Raw genomic sequence first — 19,759 nt, forward strand, 5'->3', positions numbered from 1 at the left:
AGGCTTGGAAACAAAATAATGATAGCAAAGTTCCAGGAGTACCTTTCATAAAGGGCAGAAATATCAAAAGAAAACCCAATAATTACTAGAAAGTAGATTATTTGAATAAGGTTTGTTTACTTGTATTTAGAAAGTATGGTTTTATAAGACATTAAGAGACCAACAGGGTTTTAAAGAATTGCAGAGCTTAAATATGTTTAATAATTAACTGCATGATCTGCTTGACAATTAGAAGAGTTCTTTGTGTTCTCTGTAGCACAGCTGTTGCTCTACAAGTGTAAAAATGGACTAAAATTATCTCATGCTTGGCTCTACTGCCATAACTAATTGCCACCAATGTGGGAGCTATTTAAATGAAGGGTAGCGTATGAAACTGTAAACATTTTTGTAGTTAGTTTTCCTGTCAAACAGCTTGAAGAAGTAAAGTCTGCATTAAATATGTACAAAGAAAAGCTGACAGTTAACAAAGTGGTATAACAAAGTAGAACAAAGTGAGTCTTCACAGTCTTTGAATGTCTGCTGGGCTAATATATCAGCAAATACTGTACATCTGTTCCACTTTTTTGTGTTTGTGTATACTTTGGCCAAGCTTTGTTTTCTTTCCCTTTCTATGCTTGTGTTTAAACTCTCTTTAGTGACTCTGTCACAAAACCTCTCTAAAGTGAAGAAATGAACACAGCTTTGAAGAGAAAGTGTCAAAAGCCTTTTAAGTGTCATGGCAAAGTCAGTGTAAAATAATGAATAATGTGACTGGTGGTTTGTTTGCATTTTTGGTTCCCTCTAGTTTGCAATCTTTTCTGTTGTACTTTGCTGAATAGGGATGACTTTAAGTTCATACTTAGAGTGTAGTAGGATGCATATGCAAAATACCAGATAAACCAGGTAACATCTTGTTCATAAGTTGCCCCATCAAGGACTGAAACATTTGACACTCTTCCTAATTTAATTAATTTATGTCCCATGAATTTCCATTTTCCTTCTGCTCAGAGATCCTCCATGACAGCAATTCCCCATCCTATTTGAATTGTGTCAGTCATCTCAGCTGTTGGATTACAAAGTCATAGGACCACAGAGCTACTCTTCAGAGAGGGAAAAGTAAAATATTTTTTTATAGCTAGAACTTCAACTCTTTTGATAGGTATGATGTTCAGCTTGATAAATAATTAAAATGTAGTTCAAATAGCTTAACTTGGAAGGAAGAGTAAATTTACATAAATATAATGGCTGAAATGGCTGCTTTTGCACTGTATATCAGTATAATTAGTCTAATTATAATGAAACTATAGTTACATTTATTATATTTTAACCTTGATTTTTTGTAATGTTAATTGGGCATTAGTATGCACTGAATTGAATATGCAGTTATGAGTACAATGAATTGTCTAAGTACTTTGCAATTTGTATATTTATATTTCATTTTGACAAATTAATGGAATTTATCTCTCTGTAGAAGCAGATATATATATGTGTGTGTGTGGTATTGTAAGTACCATACATATCACTGCTTTTAATTGCATTTAAAAACTGCAGGAAAAGCATAAAGTGAAACAAAGTGCACAGTGGAACCAAAAGCAAAACATTTTTTCCAAAAACCAGCCATAAGACTGATATCAGGGGGACTAAGTTGTCTCTGGACCCCAACACTGAGGTTTACCTTTGAATTACAGCCCACAACCACCTATAAGCAATTTTGGTAGTAACCATTGTAAAAAACAAGATCCAAATCTAGTTCTGCAAACTAGATTGGGATCTGGCCTTCTGGAAACTGCAGATCCTGTTTATACAGGAGAAGGAAACAGATTCAGAGGCTTTCTGACTGGACTGCTCCATGCCACCCTCATATAGCCTGTAATTAGATTGCAGGGCTTTCTTTAAGCACTCAGAATAAACAGATCAATGTAAAAAGCCTTGCATTGGTCAGTGGAGGAACAACTTTGAATCAAGAATTTTTTATACTATGATTTTAGTTTATGATTCCAGTATCTTGAAAGTCTGGCAATTTCTTTCCTCAATAGTACAAACCTATAAGATGAACACTCCATAGTGAGGAAACTCTTATTGAGTCCTGGATATTTTCTCCAGATGTCTTTTACCAAAATATCATGATTCTCACCAAAGTACATAGACAGGGATGGAAGAGAAAATCTTCCATGCCTGAAGTACTAGACTCCACTATTTTTCTTGAGGATGCTAAATGTTCTGTTGACCATTTCTAAAGGAGTTCTAGAAATGCAATTCTGTAACTTTAAAACTATATTTAAAACATAAAGATTTCTGGAAATATTCTGGTGGTGTCATTTCTTGCAGCTGTTCATTCAAAAGGAAAACATAACTAATGAGGGTAAGTATTGACTGAGCATAAGGATGTAGTCTAAAAATGAAGGAGAAAATATGTTCTATATCTTAACTTGATCAGATGATGTAATCAAAATTACTAACATAATTTAAAGATAACAAGTACTCTGTGTAATTATAAAGATACAGACAGTTGTGTATTAGTGTAAAATCTTAGTGTAAAAGTGTTTTACTCCCCATAGTTTTTAGATTTACACTAGATTTTATGTCTACTGTACTATGGACAATAACCTTAAAATGCTTGGAATCCATACTTACATGTTCTTCTCTCTGTTTACAAAATGAGCTGATTTTTCCTCCTGCATGTCTTGTTTTTATTGTGAAGTCTAGTGAAAAATTATGGTATCCTGATAATAATAGGGCAGAAAACAAATGACTGTTTTTCTCTTGCTTGACAATAAAAAGAATCAGCATTTTGCTGCATACTAATCTATATTTCAGAAAATATTAAAAATATATATTTGAACTTTGGTTCTGATAATATGATGTTTGTTAAGGAAGAAGAGGATTATAATTAGCTTAAAGAATTGAATCAGATATTTTAAAAAAAAGAGAAAAATATTTACAGTGTATCATTTACTGAGAAGATTTTCTGGTATCAAGCCATCACTACTTAAAATGTTAATTTAATTAAGACCCATAAAAATTAAATCTGATGGATTAACTGAATTTCAAGGAAAATCAATTTCCTAAGACAGGAGCTTGTTTTCTGTTGTACTATACCTCCTATAATTAAAAAGGATAATGTGTTTTTCTTTCATCTATTTTTTATTTATATTGTTTATGCCATCAGAAAAAACATAGGAACTTAGGAGCTGGCTAAACAAAACTGAATGAAAATGTCCAGAATTTTGATTTGGAAATCTACTCTGTGATGTTGATGAGGGAAGATCAGACATTAAACTGCCCATTATGAAAAAAAAAAAAAAAAAAAAAAGAAGAGAGTCTTTTAAAAGCTAAGAATCCCAATATGGCTATTTTTTTTAATCTTCTGGTTGGATTGTTTTAAATTTAACAGATACAGAGATGAGGGAGAGGAGTGAGGTGGAAAGGTCTATGAGTTCTTTAGTGAATACAGTAGAATCTCTGAGTTAATGGGAAGTCGAACTGTTCAGGGTCAGCACTAATGGATAAAGTTGCAAGGTGTGGGACCAAACTGAGTAAGAATATTAAAGGATGTATTCTCACTTTGTCCTCACTTTATGAAAGCTAAAGGTCAGTAGGTGGGGTACTGTTCACCTAGGGCTGGGTGCTTCATATAGGCAGAGTACTAGTATCCTGTATGTACAATTAGCACTGAGGACACTTTTTATTTCCTGATGCAAACTGAGTAAGAATGCTCTAATATAGTTCTAGCTAAGGAACATTAGATGTCTGTTGTTTTTTTGCAGCTGTCCATATTTAACTTTTTGTTCTTCATGGTAGGAGCCCATTGCAGACAAGATGTTTCTATCCAGCTACAGGGTTCATGCTGAGTAAATGTCCCTGAAATTACCCCTGAGTGTGATTTGTTCTTTTCTGATTGAGCTTGGCATATGATCAAGAGCTCAGTCTCTTTTTTTCTCAAAAGACAGCAGCTGCACCAAAAGAATACCCTGTGCATGAATCTTCCTAGCAAAACAAACCTCAGACACGTCTCTATGTTCAACAGCATCTAGATAACATTTCATTGTGTATAGTATTTTGCTATGTTAGAAATAATTAAATAAGGAATCCACTGCTTCTGACTGGTTATACAAAAAGATCTGCATTATTCAATCCATATCTTGTGGTAAAGATGGCTATAGAAAAAAGATTTAATTTTCCACACATATGGTTGGAAACGGAGACAGTAAAAATTCTGTATTTTCTTCATTGAAGATGTCATATAAGTGGGTATAAATTAATGATGAACACTTCAGTTACCCTCCTTCCCCTATCACCCTTCTATAATTTGTTAACTATTTAGAGAGCTGTCTACAGGCAGACAACTTACATAACACCATCCAAACCAGACAAGATACCATGATTTTATATCTTTGCCATTAAAAGCAAAGAAACATTCTAATTAATCCATGACAAGGTTTGTCATAATCATGTTAATTTATCTTTTGATAGGATTAAAATATATTTTCATGCTGTGGTTCATTATGTAAAATGCAGAACTTTTTTTCTCCCCAGACTCCTGAATCTTGTTAACAGGGGATACATATTTATATTTTCACTAGTGCTAGTATTTGTAAATCCTGCAGTTAATGCATTTACTTTGTGTCTAAATGATTAATCATATATTTAGTTATTTTAATCAGAAATGTGAAAAACCACTAAAATGAAAAACATTCTGTTACTCAGAATCTTTTGAAAACTTTTCTTTCAAAGCTCAGATTTTTTTCTTATTAAGTATCTTCATTTTGATAGGTCTTTCTGTACATGTAAATCAGCATCGTTGAGTGTTGAATTAGATGTTGGAATAAATAGGCTAGATTTAGTGTTATTATGGATAATGAGACACCCTTGCAATCAAGCTTGCTTCTTAGCAATGAGTGTAATTTCAAGTAATGCTGTAGAGCTACAAAGTGAAGGCCAAAGTCTCTTAAATCAGGATAATTTTATACTTTTTCCTGTATTGTCTTTTAAGTTTTTTGGCTTTAATATCCAGTGGTTTATTTTTTTACTCTTGTTGTTTAGAGAATGCATGCATGCATACATGTGGTCATAGCCACACAAAGAATACACAGCAAAATTTCCCTGTCTCTAGAGTCCTTCCTCTTGAATATCCAATGTGATTGATACTAATATAATATTGTATATAGTATAATATAAAATATGAGCACTGTATGGTTTGAAGTGTGTCTCCTTAGAGCAAGTACTACCAAAAAGATATGAGAAATAAAACTGGTGAGGTTTAATTCTCATGGATGTCTCTTCTTCATGGGTTGGTCTGTTGACACACACGCTGTCAAAACAGTGACATGCTGATGGCTGCACTAACTCAAAAGGGACAAAAAGGGTGGTGTGCATTGTGAGTGGCATTGCACTAACCATGGCAAAGAGACTCAAACTTCTTTATCTTTAGACTTGAGGTTATGTGTGTTTGTCTTGTATCCCAAGTGTGGAACCCAGGGCTGTGGATTTGTTAAGCAACATTCAAATCTTTTTCTTTTTCTTTAAACAGGTCAGAAATGGATATACTCTCTGCTAGCTCTGAAGGTATTCTTATTGGATATTGTCCACAACAAGATGCCCTGGATGAACTTTTAACAGGTTGGGAGCATCTTTATTATTACTGCACACTGCGTGGAATTCCAAAGCAGAATATCCATAAGGTAATTATCTAGAACAGATTTGCAGGGGGAGCTATTGCCTGGCTAGTCTGTGGGGTTTATAGAACAATTGTACCTTTTTAACATGAGAAACTATCTAATATTTCACCTTAACAACTTTAGTAATAAGGTTTTTGATTACCACAGTTTTATTTAAATAATGTGGATTATTTTCTGTCCGTTATGCTGGTTCAAAACACAGTAACATCACTGCAGATAGTAAAATAACATTATTGCAAATGAAATCTCGGGCACAAAACCCCTAAAATAAATTAAATTTATGAATGACTCAATGCCTTCACTATCACACACAAAGTACTGTGAGAGAACACCACACTTTGAGTCTTGCACCTCTGAAAAACTCTTTTCTTCAGAGATACTTTTTAACTTTGAAGGAACTAAAAATTGTTGTATGATTCTGTATAAATAAAAGAAACACCTGGGTGCTGGGATAGAAGCTGTCAGCACTCTGCTGTCTTAAATATCACAAGATGGGAGCAGTCTTTTAGATGCTCCAGATGCCACACAAAGCTTGGGCTGTCCAGGGAGAACAGGCCAAAGAAAATGCCTTGAGGGCTTACCAGCATAGAAGTTGACAATATCTGGGAATATCACTGGGAGCTCCCGGATTTACAGATGCAGGTGCAGCTGTGCTGACCTTTTTTCTGCAATGAGGCAACAAGTCAGCTGATACCAGAAATTAAGTATAAAATGGATACAGTGTAAAATATGGGGGGATTTTCTGTATCAGCGGATGGAAGTTTACAATATGACCTGTCTTGAGCTTTCAGTCTTTTCTGCTTTAATTACATCTCTATTAACATGAGAAAATTATACTGTCATATGAAATTGGTATCTGTCAATTCCTGCTGCATAGATTGGTCCCAAATAGTAGCTATTGCTCTAGCACGGCCCTTGTAACCTCGAGAACACTACCTGTTGTTTTCCTTTCATTTTTCCAGAAGCAAAACTGCATGAACTGAAATAGCTGCTGTGCTGCTTTTTTTTTTTTTTCTGACTGTTGCGTCAGGGTCTAATAAGTGGTTTGCAACCAGTTCCTTGACTGTATGTGAGAGGGCTGCTTTCTGGTTCTCTGTAGCCTCTGTAGGGTTTCCTTTTCCCTCAGCAGAATAGTGCTATTTCAGAAATAAGTATGATTCCTGTAAGGGACATTGAGTATTCATCAGGACAGGCAATATTTTGAATTTTTACTGTTTTAAGCTGATACTTTGGGTATTTCTGGATGAAAGCCTGGGGAAAATAAGTGATTCTTGCATGTCTTTGCCCCTTGTTTTGGGTAGTATCCATTGTCCAGGACAAAGCCTGGACTTTTACATGTTTTAACAATATGTTACTTGCAGACTGCTCAGAAATTATTATACAGTCTTTTGTTTGAATGTTTACCCTTCATAACTTATTGGTGTTAATTTTTACTTCAGACTAGTAGCAGAGTATTGAAAACTTGCATATATTTCCATTGATCTAAAAGAAATATATTAAGGGATGGTTGTTATTGCACTAAAGCACTCAACTATAATTAATTACCTGTTTTCTCCATGAAGTGTCAGTTCCTCCATAGCAGTTAGGGAAGAGTTCCTCAAGTGGTATGTTACATCACATACATGTCCCTCTTCAAATGGATGAAAATCATTCATATAGATATGAGTTATGTTACTCTGTGCACTGAGAGAAGACAAACATGAACCTTCCTGGATCTCAGATGATCTAGGTACAGGCCTAGACTATTCTTTATAGTCAGCCTTCTGTGCCTTAGCATCACATTTATGAAAGAAAGATCATTTGTCTTTTCAATTGTCTTAATTTTTCTGTCTGCATGGGTTGCAGAGCAGACTTTGTTGCCATGTGCTTGTGACCAAGGCATCATAGCACTCCTGCAAATAGAATTTAGCTGTTCTGGTTTTCCTCCACCAAGAACTGAAATGCAGCTATCAGAGGAAAACAAATGTTTTTGTCAGCGGGCTCTCCTGACTGTGTGGCATGGCTGTCAGGCGCTCAACAGCTGCTGTGCTTCAACTCAGAAATGGCTGGTGCCTGGAGAAAGTGAGCATTTTAACTGCCTATAAAGAAAATAAGGCTTTGGAATGCTTTAGAGGAGCAGCTGTATGGAACCATAAGCTGTTATTTTCTCATCATTCCCTCCTGCCTATGATACAGCACTCCAAGTCTGCCTCTGAATATTTACCAGAAACTAATTACGCTTAATATGCACAGACACATAGATTCTAGAGAGTACGTTGGTTTGATAAGGAAAGAAATGTACATTCACTTTGTTTTTCAAGAAATAGGTGAACAGGCAGGTGACCCACAGGTTCTATTGCTGCTGAAGTTTTCTATTGAAGCGCTAACTTCAAGGACCAAATCCTTTGCTAGACAAATTTATCAGCAGCAGGAGTTAAGTGCCTGACATAAAGTTGAGTGCACTTAATGTTCCAAAACAGTAATTAAATGAATGGGAAAGGAGGAGAAAAATGGGTCATTTACTGTCAGTGTTAAGCTTCACATGTAATGTGAAGTTTTTTTATACCTTACAAATCTGCTCTGAAAGTTTCTTTTTGTTAAAAATTGGAAAAAAATAGAGTAAAGCTTTTAGGTATTTAGAAGGATATTGATTAAGCACAGTACTTTTAATTTTTATTTCTTTAATATATCAACTTCTTAGATCTCAATTTGTTTCAAAATACAGCATTCAGCTTGTTAAAAAATTAAAATTATTAACACAAAATCAATGGCATGCCTCATTAGCATTAAAACTTCTGTTGCAAATCTCAAAAGAAGCTTTATCAGGTCTTTTGAGGTAACTTTTTGGAATGCCAGTATCCTTTCTCTTTTCATTAACTCTCCAGGAAGATTTTGCTTTGATTCTAGAATTTCAGTGATTTCCTTACATGTTATATTCTATAGGTGCTGGAAATAGGAATCTATAGATTCTATAGGAATCTATTCCTGTATTCTTTGTATGTTACATTTTTTTGGACCCCAAGCAAAATTAGTGTGTATAGTTTTATGAGATTTTGGGATAAAAAATATTGTTCCCCAGAAACTTGACCATGGCACTTTTCAAATGTAAGAAATCTAACAATTCTGTTTACTTGAAAGCCAAATAAATAGTGTTTTGTGTGGAATTGATGAATTATTTCTATTTAGGATGTTCAAACTACACTATATCCACTTAGAAACTGACACTTTGAATTAATGCTTTGGACATAAAAAGTTATTTTTCAGATGACTCTAGAATTCAATCCATGTTTATTATCATTTATACTGGGTATACATTTTCAGTATTGGGTCAGATTTGCTTTACTAGGATTTGTTTAAATAAATAGCAAGAAGTTATTCATTTTATTTATTGTGTCAGAGATGATGAAAACTAATGCACTGATGGATACAGCCTTTCAAGTCAAAGTAGACATACCATGATGTTTCTAAGCTTTGAATAGATTGATTCTAGTCTTTCAATAGATTGATAACTCCAAGTTTTTCTGGAAGACACACAGACTGAAAGTCATTAGCACCACTTAATGTTTTACTTGTCTATTAGAGGTAATTTTTAAAGGGAGTGGAAGCCCATAGGCATTAGTGGTTACACAATTACTGCTTTTCAGTGGAATGGATGTACCTCTTACGTCTCTGGTGGATGGAGGAGACCATTCCCGTTTTGACCTTTACTCCCACAGATATTGGCACGTGTGCAAAACGTTATCTTATTGCCTCTTCTGGAATGAATATTGTCTTTAGAAACTCCACAAAGTATTGGGGGATTTTTGTTTAGATGCTACAGATTGAAAGGCTTATTCCAATACCTGTTCTAAAGCTAGATGCACTAGCCCAAATTAATTTTGGGAAACATCTTTTGCTAAATATATTAGAGTTGATGAGAAAAAAATAAACAGTTTTAAGAAACATTTGAAAATAAGGGAATAGCTAGCTGATAGATGTGAAGTCTGTTGTAAATTTTACTGCTGGTGTGGGGAGGAAGGAAAAAAGTTTAAATACATTATTACAGCCATGAATAGACATTAAATATTTTCATGGTTCAAGTGTGCTCACAATGTATATATTTGCATATAACTCTTTATATTTTGATTTGGCTTCAGTGTTATCAACTTGTTAAATAAATTGAAGTATTTCCTCACTCTTTGCTGCTGAATGTCAATGAAACAGTATTCAAATAGAGCATCATGGTGAATATGACAAGGAAGTAGAGAAGGTGCTTGTGAATATATTGCATTCACTATAGGAAGGAAATCATTAGAACTGTAATTCTCTGGCATAATTATGTGTATCTGTATCTGAAGATTGATCACATGCTCAATTATGACTTTCGTTTAAAGTAGTTTAAGAGAGATTTTTGTATTTATTTTAGAGTGTACTATGATGAAAACCACTATCTATACAGAAAAATGAAGTTATAATGGAGATATTCAGGCTCCTCTACAATATAGCTAATATGTAATTTCTAATTTCATTCAAACTACTGCTTTGTTTGTTGCTTAGGTATTATTAATAAAGCTGAAAAATTACTGGAAATCTTATAATATACATTAAAGAAAAAAGTCTTGAGGTCATCTCTTGAAATAATGAACTCTATGTTCTTATATTTAGTTATATTTGAACCATAGTCTGCTCTTTTAAAATATGAGATTTGAGGTGGGAAGCAGGAATAGAGACTTTTTTAGGTGAAACTGGGAAGTATTTAGGAATAAGAAAGTTGGCCCTTCCTTCTGCCTTTTTGTTGCTGATATGATTCAGTTCTAAATCCATTCTAATTTGATATGTTTTGCACCAAAGAAGTGTATCTAGATATCAAGTCAGATTGTGCTGTGCAAGGTTTATTTTGGAAGCTCTCCACATTTAAAGCAGCAGCAAAGCGGGCACTATGAAATGATTCCCACTCCTCTCTTTTTACCTATTTAACTTTTAAACCTTGTCTTGAAGGATTTCTATAGCAGGATGCTTGCCAGGCTTTATCTCCTTGTATGAAACGGGAGATTGTGGAGTCATGATGAATGCTTGAGCACACACCAGAGAGGAGAATTCAATGTGAGGAATTAAAAATCTTGCAAAGTCAGTTCTTTTTACTGTTGCTTCCTACAAAGAGCTTTATGTTCATACCAGACATGACTGAGTCTCCTTGGGGACTATAGACTACAAGAAGACCCATCTAACTTGAATAGTTACTTTCTTCTCTCTCTGGCACTGTTCCTTGACCTTCTAAATGCTTCCCCATGCAGCATGCATTGTCTCTTCAAAAAACTTTAAAAAAAAAAAAAAAAAGACATTTTGCTGACTTTAGATGACACTTCAAAGCAGTCTTAGAAAGAATTGTTATAGTCATAGCTAAAGGATAGCTTTGACTACATTTCAGCTCTCTGAAATGTAGGTCCTCTCTTCATTATTTTTAATAGCTCTTGAAACTTATTGTAGTTTAAAACATATTTGGTGTAAACATGGGGTTGAATATATTTTCACTTTCTGGTTTTTCTTAGATTTTCTGTGTAATTGTGCAACTGTTGGGGAATATGTATGTGGATAATCCTTTAGTCACTAACATTTATGCATTCCAAGTGGTAGCAGCCAAGTCAGGATAAGGTGCCTACCACATGCTTTAGAGGACAAAATACAAAGTGTTGTGTTTTGCTTTGGTGTATAATGAGACCTTTACTTGGAAGTGAAAAAAAAAACAAAAACCACATAGCAAAGCAAAGCTCAGCTGTCTTATATTAGGATATAGTTTAGGTGATTAACCATCTTTAAAGCCACAGCTATAACATCTAACTGGAAGTAAGTTACTGTGAATTACCTTTGATACAGCAGAAGCCTTGAACTTTTCAATATAATATTACCTGTGGCTGGTTCTGCAGTTGTTATGACTATTTTTTTTAAAGAAAACCTCTCTGCATCTAATGTATTAAGAGCAATACTTTTGAAATGTGGCTTTTGTGTGAGAGCATGCACTGCTGTCAGCTTATACATCCAGATACCCCAAATACAGTGGCTATGGATATCAGTCGAAGGATCATCACAAGAATATTGTAAATTCTCACTGCTGCAGCATTGTTCCATCTTACAGACAATTTGTTCTCAGAGCTATCTCTTACTTTTATAAGTATCACTTGAAAAATTTCGCTGAAAGGGTCATGAATATCTTAATCATTTCCAATGGTGTTTGCATAAAAATCTTCTATAGAAAGTATTGTTATACTTGTGGCAGTTAGTTTATGATGGAGAGTGAATATTAATTCACAATGTTGTTTATTGAATTTTTCTTCAATTGGAATTTTGAGTTAAGTGGAGACTGTCCATCTGATATGATTAAGCTTTCAAGTCCCTCCTTGCTTTTTGCTGAAGGAATGTAGAGGAAGCAAAGAGAATGAACCATACTGCTGGGAAAGCTCTGGCAGTTAATGTTGGGCTATAAGAGCACCATGCAACTCCTTGTTTTCCAAGAATCTTCCAGCTGTCCTACATACATGTGGAAAGCACACCTGCTGTGTTACAAAGCTGATCACTCCTTGATGACACAGTCCCCCAGCAGTTTGTGCCAATCACCTGCTCCTTTGCAGGGTGCATTTGCCAGCAGCAAGCAGAAAAGTTGCTGCTGTGTCCCTCATGGTTTTGAATCTCCTTGGACAGTCTAGCAGTAGTAGCTGATATAGATGGATTAATATTATTGCTACATTTAATATTCTCTAGCACCAGTATTTTAGGGAGCCTTATATGTCAGATTGTCTCTGACAGGGTAAAGAAAAAGGCCATAGGGGACAGCATGAGCGTTGTCTCCAGCTGTGCTCACATGCCTTCCCAGCTTGCTTGGATCATAAATTCCTGTTAAAGCAATTAAAACCAATCCAGCTAGGATCAACTTACCCCTCTCAGTTATTAAAAAGTTGTATTAATGTAATCCTGTTATATTTTGTCTTAAAGAAGCTCTAAATCCACAAATGTGACTTTTCTGACTTTTTTTTTCTTTTTTTTCTTTTTTTTTCTTTTTAACTTGAATTTTCAGTTACTCAGGTATTTGACCAAATCAATAGTGGAGAATAAGTTGAAATGAGAGACATTTTAGATCATTGACCCATGGACACAAACCAAATACAAATGAGTGTGCTGAGCAGTGACAAAGGCAGACTTCTATATGAGAAAATCTTTATCATTTTTGAAGAACAAAGGGGCCCCAGAGCAGATTTTTGTCTTTGTTGAATATTCAAAAGTAGTAATTTGCAGCATGTGTGGGTAAATAAGGAAACAAATGTGCATTTTCTTAACATGCATGAACAGGATGTTCTTTCAATCTGTGCACAAATGCTATCTAACCTGGCTCATCTTTGTTGGCCTTCGAATTTGCAAACCACAGGTTGCAGAGGACCTTGTTAACCGCTTGCACCTCAACGCCCATGCTGACAAACTGGTGAGAATGTACAGTGCTGGCACAAAGAGGAAGCTCTCTACTGCTGTGGCTTTAGTTGGTAAACCCCAAATACTTTTACTGGTGAGTAAAAGTAATATTGTGCTTATGAAAAATGGGCTACATTTAATTTTATTGTCATGTATGTTGCTCTAAAGATAGTTTCCTGATCAGTCAGGGAGTAATTGATACGTAGATGTACAACTGTCTTCTTTGTTCTGCTATATGAATGGCTTTAATTTTATTCTCCAGTGCTTACAAAAATAAAAAGTTAAATTGCTTTTCTTTTCCTATTTTTTTCTTCCTTGGAGCAATTGGGTGAGCAGAAAAAAAACCAACCCCCAACACAAATAAAATTGTAGTATTCCACAGTCCAAATATGTGTTTGATTGACCCATGTTCTTTCAGGATACTCCTAATTCTTATTAGGTTATATTTACTTCATAAATCTGGGTAGTTCATATATTTTTTTGCCTTCACAAGTCACCCAATCAAACAATACTTATGAATTATATTAATTTTAATTACTTATCTCAGGTTGTTTTGGTTCTTGCATACTACTGGCCATTTAGACCTGACACTGGCCACTTCAGTGTATCCAATTCCTTCTGTATTGAAAATCAGAGAGACAAAACTTTGAGAACTGCATCATTACAACACTACATTCTCTTTCATACCATTGCCCATTGTTTCACTAGAGAATATTGAACTTTGCTTTAGTAAAACTTGGCTGGGAAGAGCTAAACCAGTGCAATAAACCTTTCAAAACAGTCAGGAAAGCTGCTCCTCAGAGCTGAGAGGGATAGCTGGGCTTCCAGGAAAAGATTGCAGGTAAACCAGGACCAGATAAAATAGATGTTCTCTAGGGTTTGTGTTCCAGAAGATTAGACACATTTTGCTGCTTCTAACTGCCTGCCATTGCCTCACTTCTAAGAGAAGATATTTAATTTGCATTTTATGCTTTAACTGACCCTGGTTCAGCTAGTGAAAGGAGACTATCTTAAATCAGTGTGTTTTCCTGATCTTAAGAAATGCTCCAACTGGTTTTGAATGCCTTTATGACAGTGTACTACTGCAAGTATCCATTTCAGCCTACTTCTTGCTGCAGGGCACAGACTGTTGCATGTAGAATAAAAAGAAGAAAGAAAGCTATCTAAACGTCAAATTCTTTAAAACATTTGCTGGCTTTGGAAAGCTAAAGGAGTTTTTCAACATTTTAAAAGGAGATTTTTTTATTATTATTTTTTCTTAAAGCAAAGACAGCAATATAAACTACTGAATCTGCTTTTAAATTACATGCAGGTTCATAGCTATTAATTTGAGCAACATTGTGGGTTGCTTTATGTTTATTGCTTTTTATGTTTTCTTTCTTAGCAATCCACAGTTAATGGGAGACTGAACTGAATTTTTTAACCTCTGACATTGGTAGTAAAGCACTAAAATTAGCTGCAAACTGGATGGTTTTTTTTGCTTTGTTTCTTGAAAACTTTGTTTCCAGGTTTCAACTGGGATTCCTTGCTGAAAATACTCTGGTCAAAGCCACACTTGTCTAACAGGTGCTGACAGTACCCATTCCACTGGATAAAAAGCAACCAGAAGAGTTTTCTTCTTCCCAGTTTTGTGGTGACAGAGACTGGATTTGTCAATAAAATATAATTCTTTTTGTTTCCATGAGTAGATGAAGTAAAGATTTTGATTTAGGGAGGAAAAGAGGAATAAACAAGAAGGGGAAATGTACATTTTCTAGTAACATGTCTTTCTCCATGAAAGCCATCCAAGTAGGAAATGGATTTGCCAGTTGGTTTGCACTGAGTTAATGTTAATACTGTGAATTCTTTCCTCTGTGGGTGAAAATTCCTCTTAGAAGGGCTGTGGGAGTAACTGGTATAGGATGTCAAATCCTAACATCTTATCAGACATCTGGATATGGGATGGGCAGTGTAGACATCTGGGAGCTATAGGACTTCTCCATTTGTTTGCGCTCATGACAGATGTGTATGCAGATCAGAAACAGTCACCAAACCCTTCTAGAAAGAGAAAAACTGCTTGCAAGTCTTTCTTATAAAAAAGAGTATATGTATATAAGGAAACAGATATAATATAATAAATTCTTATAGCTATACATATATGATATATAAAATTTATATACATGATAAGCATTTATAAATACGCATAGATTATATTTAAATATTATACTTCTTTACTAAAATGTGCCTTCCATAAATTTAGACATTTAAATTGTATGTGTTAAAGCAAAACATTGTTCAGGGTATCACTTATATGGCCCTCTGAAAATGTGGCATTTAAAGAGAAAAATATGTGATTTTATTGTGAATTATTTTAATTTTTCATGCTGGGCAGAACCTGTGGTTTGCTTTTTCCATGCTGCTGTGTCATTTTCATTTTTCTTGTAGGATGAGCCCAGCTCTGGGATGGATCCCTGCTCTAAACGCTACCTTTGGAAAGCTATCCTGAAGGAAGTTCAAGATGGCTGTGCAGCTGTGCTGACATCCCACAGGTAAGACCCTTATCCCAGCAGCCAGCATATTCCTGCAGAGGAGTATATTCTGAAGACATGCTCACTCTGTTGTGAAACACAAATTAAGTCTTGAAATTTTATGGTAATTCCTTCCTATTCATAAAAAAGGAACCTAGTAAAATCCTAAATATTTTTCATATTTAATTTTTAAAGAATGGAGTGTTGCTCAAGGATCTTCAGGCACAGCAAAGATGATGCAATTGATTCTTCTTTTCCCATGCTCTTTTTACTCAGAGTTTACTCTCCTTACTTGGAACATCAGGTTACTTTTTTGTATCTGGCTACCTTAAAAATCCTTAGAAAGGGAGGTATGAGTGAAAAAATCTTTTGATTTTATTAAGTTTTGCTTTGAATCAGTATGTGAAAAGAGTAAGCCGTGGCATCCTAGAAATAGATGTGTCAGCTATTCTCTTATTAGTTACTGGAAACAGTAGGAGAGACCCCATCCTCTTAGAAGGTTCCATTTACATTAAATACCTTGTCAGTTCTCTGATATGGTCACTGGTATAGTGGTTCAATGGAGAAAACATCAATTCTGTTTTGTAACATCTATAGTGAAATGAAATAAATTAAATGTTCCCTTAGGTTATATCTATATGGTATGTGTAATTATATAACAAAATTTATTTAAATGAGGGAGATATCATGAAAACATGTCCAGAGAAGACAAAATTCAAAAATCAAAACAGCAATCAAACTTTTGGCCAAATGAAATTTGAAGTATAGGTGAATTAATAAAGGAATGTGGCCAAACTTCCTCCAATGTTTTCTATTTTCAGATTTTTTTAGATATTCTTAAAATGTATTTGTTGTCCCAATCCATTATTGATGAAAAAATTCTCCAAAAGGTTTCTAGTTTTTTTATTTATGGAAACTGAATTTTGAAAATTACATACCTGTGTTTGATGGCCAAGTGCTGACCAGCACACTCATTTAGGGACCGTGGGTTATGCATTGTGAATTTAACTGAGTGATTTTCAGGAAAAAATATGCTTTGACTTTTCAGCCCAGATTAAGAACCCTTAGCTGTCAAACACCAACTAAATAGAGGAGACCTGTGATCCCATTACTAATATGACGTAACCAAACAAACTTCATCCAATTGCATTAACTGCACATTTAGCTCTACAAACGAATGACTTGAAGCAGACAATAAAGTACAGTGATACTGTTCACATTGTTGTGCCAGGGTGAAGAAAGGAGAAATTATTTTATATTATTTATACTATTTTCTGAAGGCCACTGGGGCTTTGAGATTATTTACTTTTAGAAGTACAGGAATTTTGCATATGAAGTGAACTTTCATACATGTCAGTGAATACATGTGTAAGGTACAGAAAGGTTTTGCTGTGTAAAAATCAGGTTTTGAGGACTGTTTACCTACTTTTCTGAGGCAATTTTTTACTTGCATATCTGAGACAAAACTTCTGTTTTAACTGGGGAGGAGTGAGGCTTTATCAGTTGTCCCTAGAGCCCTAAATTTGTGTAATTTTGCCACATCTAGGGAGCATTTTGCCAAGGGGAGCATTAGGAGTTATTCAATGAATTTCCTGATTTGTGGGAAGACATGTCAGCTCTCTCCCTGTCTCTCTCAGACACAGCAGTTTGGCAATTCTCACTACAGCCCTGTCATTTTACAAAGAAATTGTTCCTAAGGCAGTACTTAATTGCCAATGTTTGTTCAGTCAACGCACTTTGATTTGGACTGGTCCATGGCTGAGGCATACAAGACATCTCTTGTTTAGCTGTCTCAGAAGGGCTGGGGAGGGCACGCAGTGAATTGTAGGAACACCAAACATCCTTGAGTCCTCTTTGGGATGATGAGTTCATCCCGAGTGGTTCCTTATATCTAAAGTGCTTCTTTGAAAGAGCTGCAATTCTGCATAATGTGTAGGGTAGCAGCCCATCTGCCATAAGTCAAAGCTATTTATCCTCTGAAGAAGTCACATCTAGGAGGACTCTGCTTTTCTCTTCAGATGCATTTCAATTTCTTAAATTCTGTTTAGATTGTAGTGTTTTGGATTGGCTTCTATCTTGCAATCAGGCTAAGGGTAACATTTTTTCAAGGTCTTGTACTATGCAAAAGAAAGGCTAAGCAAGATTTTCATTCCTCACCCTTTATCCTTTATCCTTTAGCTCATAATAATCATAAACACATATTAAAGGGAATAACAGAGTTCATGACTTCCTCAGTAACATTCTTGACATTGCTTATGAGGCATTTGCCTGTGGTAATGATACCTTTATATTCTGACCAGAATTGTCCAAATAGTTATGGACTAAAAATATAAATAATGGTTTAAGGCTCTCTTCTAGCTCCCATGTGGTAATAACTGCTGGTGTATACTGATTAGGGTTACAATTTTGACTATTAGCCTTTGAAGCCAAAGGTTTTGTGTACCTATTTTTGCATCTGTCCAGATTCTTCCACTTTAACTACAGTTAGGTATAAAAATGTTCTCTGTTTTCACTGCTAATTATTTGGTTTTTTCCCCTCAATTTATTTTGTAGTATGGAAGAATGTGAAGCTCTCTGCACAAGGCTTGCTATTATGGTCAATGGAGCTTTCAAGTGTCTTGGCTCTCCCCAGCACATTAAAAACAGGTATTATGCATCAACATCAAATCTTTTGCATGTTTATTCTATCCATGAGCTGGCTAGATGCTTTAGTAGTACTAAGGTATAAGCACTTACGACTGCTAAGAACATCTTTTTCCTGCTGTCACTGAAGTTGAAAAAGAGCCAATTAGGATAACTTAGCAAGCTAAATTGGCATGTGACTTTGCTAAAATGCTTTGTAGTCTGCATTGGTAATTGAAAGAGACACATCTACATCTAAAATGAAGCACTTCTGCACATAACCTAAGGAATACATTGTGAGTCTCCACCATGGCAATGAAATACAATTTGGTTCCTTCTGAGGGTTTTTCATAACAGAAAGAAACATTTTTTGCAGGTCAGCAGCCAGTAAGAGCATCTATTTTGAACTCTGTCTGCTCCCTACCAAATTCACTGACAATTGCAGATATTTATGCTGTTTTCTGCATCCTTTTCCTGGTGTGCATAAGCCTCTTTTCTGTTTGAACTCTGCTCATATGTTAATTTACTCCCTATTAATGAGGATGTTTAATTCAGAGGATGTGTTCAAACCATCATAAAGGAAACAGCATTGGAAGCTGAGGGGAAAGTTGCTGCAACTTATAGCTAAAACATTTATATTCAGTTGTAAATGTGATTGTTAGGACACAGAGTCAGCCGTGTATGTTGATACCGCTCATTTACAGGCAGTGAAGCTACACTGCTTTGTACTAGCTCAGCACTTAGTTCTCTTAAGTGCAGATGCACTTGATATTGGGAAAAAGGCCCTACAGAAATGCTTTGGAATTACTGTCTGCCATATTTATAAGGCAGAAGTTATGTGCTTTGGACAACTTCTTGTGCCATGACAACCCTTTTGGCCTCCCCTTTGGGTAGAACCATAAATCCTTGCTTCGCAGCTGCATTAGCAAGATGTGTCTGACCCACACTATCTCCCTACTTAAAATTTTCTTTGTGAAGATAAACTTTAAGTTAGAGATATTACAATCCAGATAGTGGAAAAAACATTGATGTCTGCATCATGATCAAATTCTGTCTGATTGTAGGCTTCTTTTCATGTGTGCACACCTTTCAGTGCCTATTTGCTTCAATTTCTGGAGGCATGAGAAGTCAATTGATCAGCAGCAGTTTCTGCCTCTTTCATATCTAGGTCTTTGCCATCTTGTCTCTTCCCAAATTTTGTAGCATAGAATGGCCTGTTATCTCACTGGCTGAAGTAGATTAGTGAGTGTGAAGTCATCCTTTATTTCTTTTGTATGAGAAACAGATAATACGTAGAGGACAGTGCAGATCTTAGGTGAAAATACTTTTTGTAGATAGGTGTCCCCTCACTCAGGAAAAAAATAGTTTTACTTAGGAACTTCATTTCAGTGTATAAAGTTACCTGGATGAATTTGAGTCTTCCCTTTTTATGTTTCAGAACTTCTGGAGTAAGTACATGTCCCTGTCTTGTCAGCTTGACCTTGAGAAGGCAAAATCAGACAGTCCATGAAGGCTACCTTCCCCTTTATCTTATCAGTGACTTTGTAATTTTTTTGA

The 19,759-nt window shown here is 35.3% G+C and overlaps 1 protein-coding gene across 1 annotated transcript in view; it reads left to right on the forward strand.

The window, feature by feature from the left end:
- The window catches only part of ABCA13 (ATP binding cassette subfamily A member 13), a 175,463-nt gene that overhangs the window by 140,071 nt on the left and 15,633 nt on the right, over positions 1-19,759 (forward strand). Inside the window, exons 49-52 of the mRNA XM_085571713.1 lie at positions 5,510-5,660; positions 13,033-13,167; positions 15,498-15,601; positions 18,134-18,226. Of these exons, the coding sequence (XP_085427839.1) occupies positions 5,510-5,660; positions 13,033-13,167; positions 15,498-15,601; positions 18,134-18,226 (483 nt within the window). The remainder of the gene's footprint in view (positions 1-5,509; positions 5,661-13,032; positions 13,168-15,497; positions 15,602-18,133; positions 18,227-19,759) is intronic.

The sequence above is a fragment of the Lonchura striata genome, chromosome 2, assembly GCF_050655825.1.
Source record: "Lonchura striata isolate lonStrDom1 chromosome 2, ASM5065582v1, whole genome shotgun sequence".
NCBI lineage: Eukaryota > Metazoa > Chordata > Aves > Passeriformes > Estrildidae > Lonchura > Lonchura striata.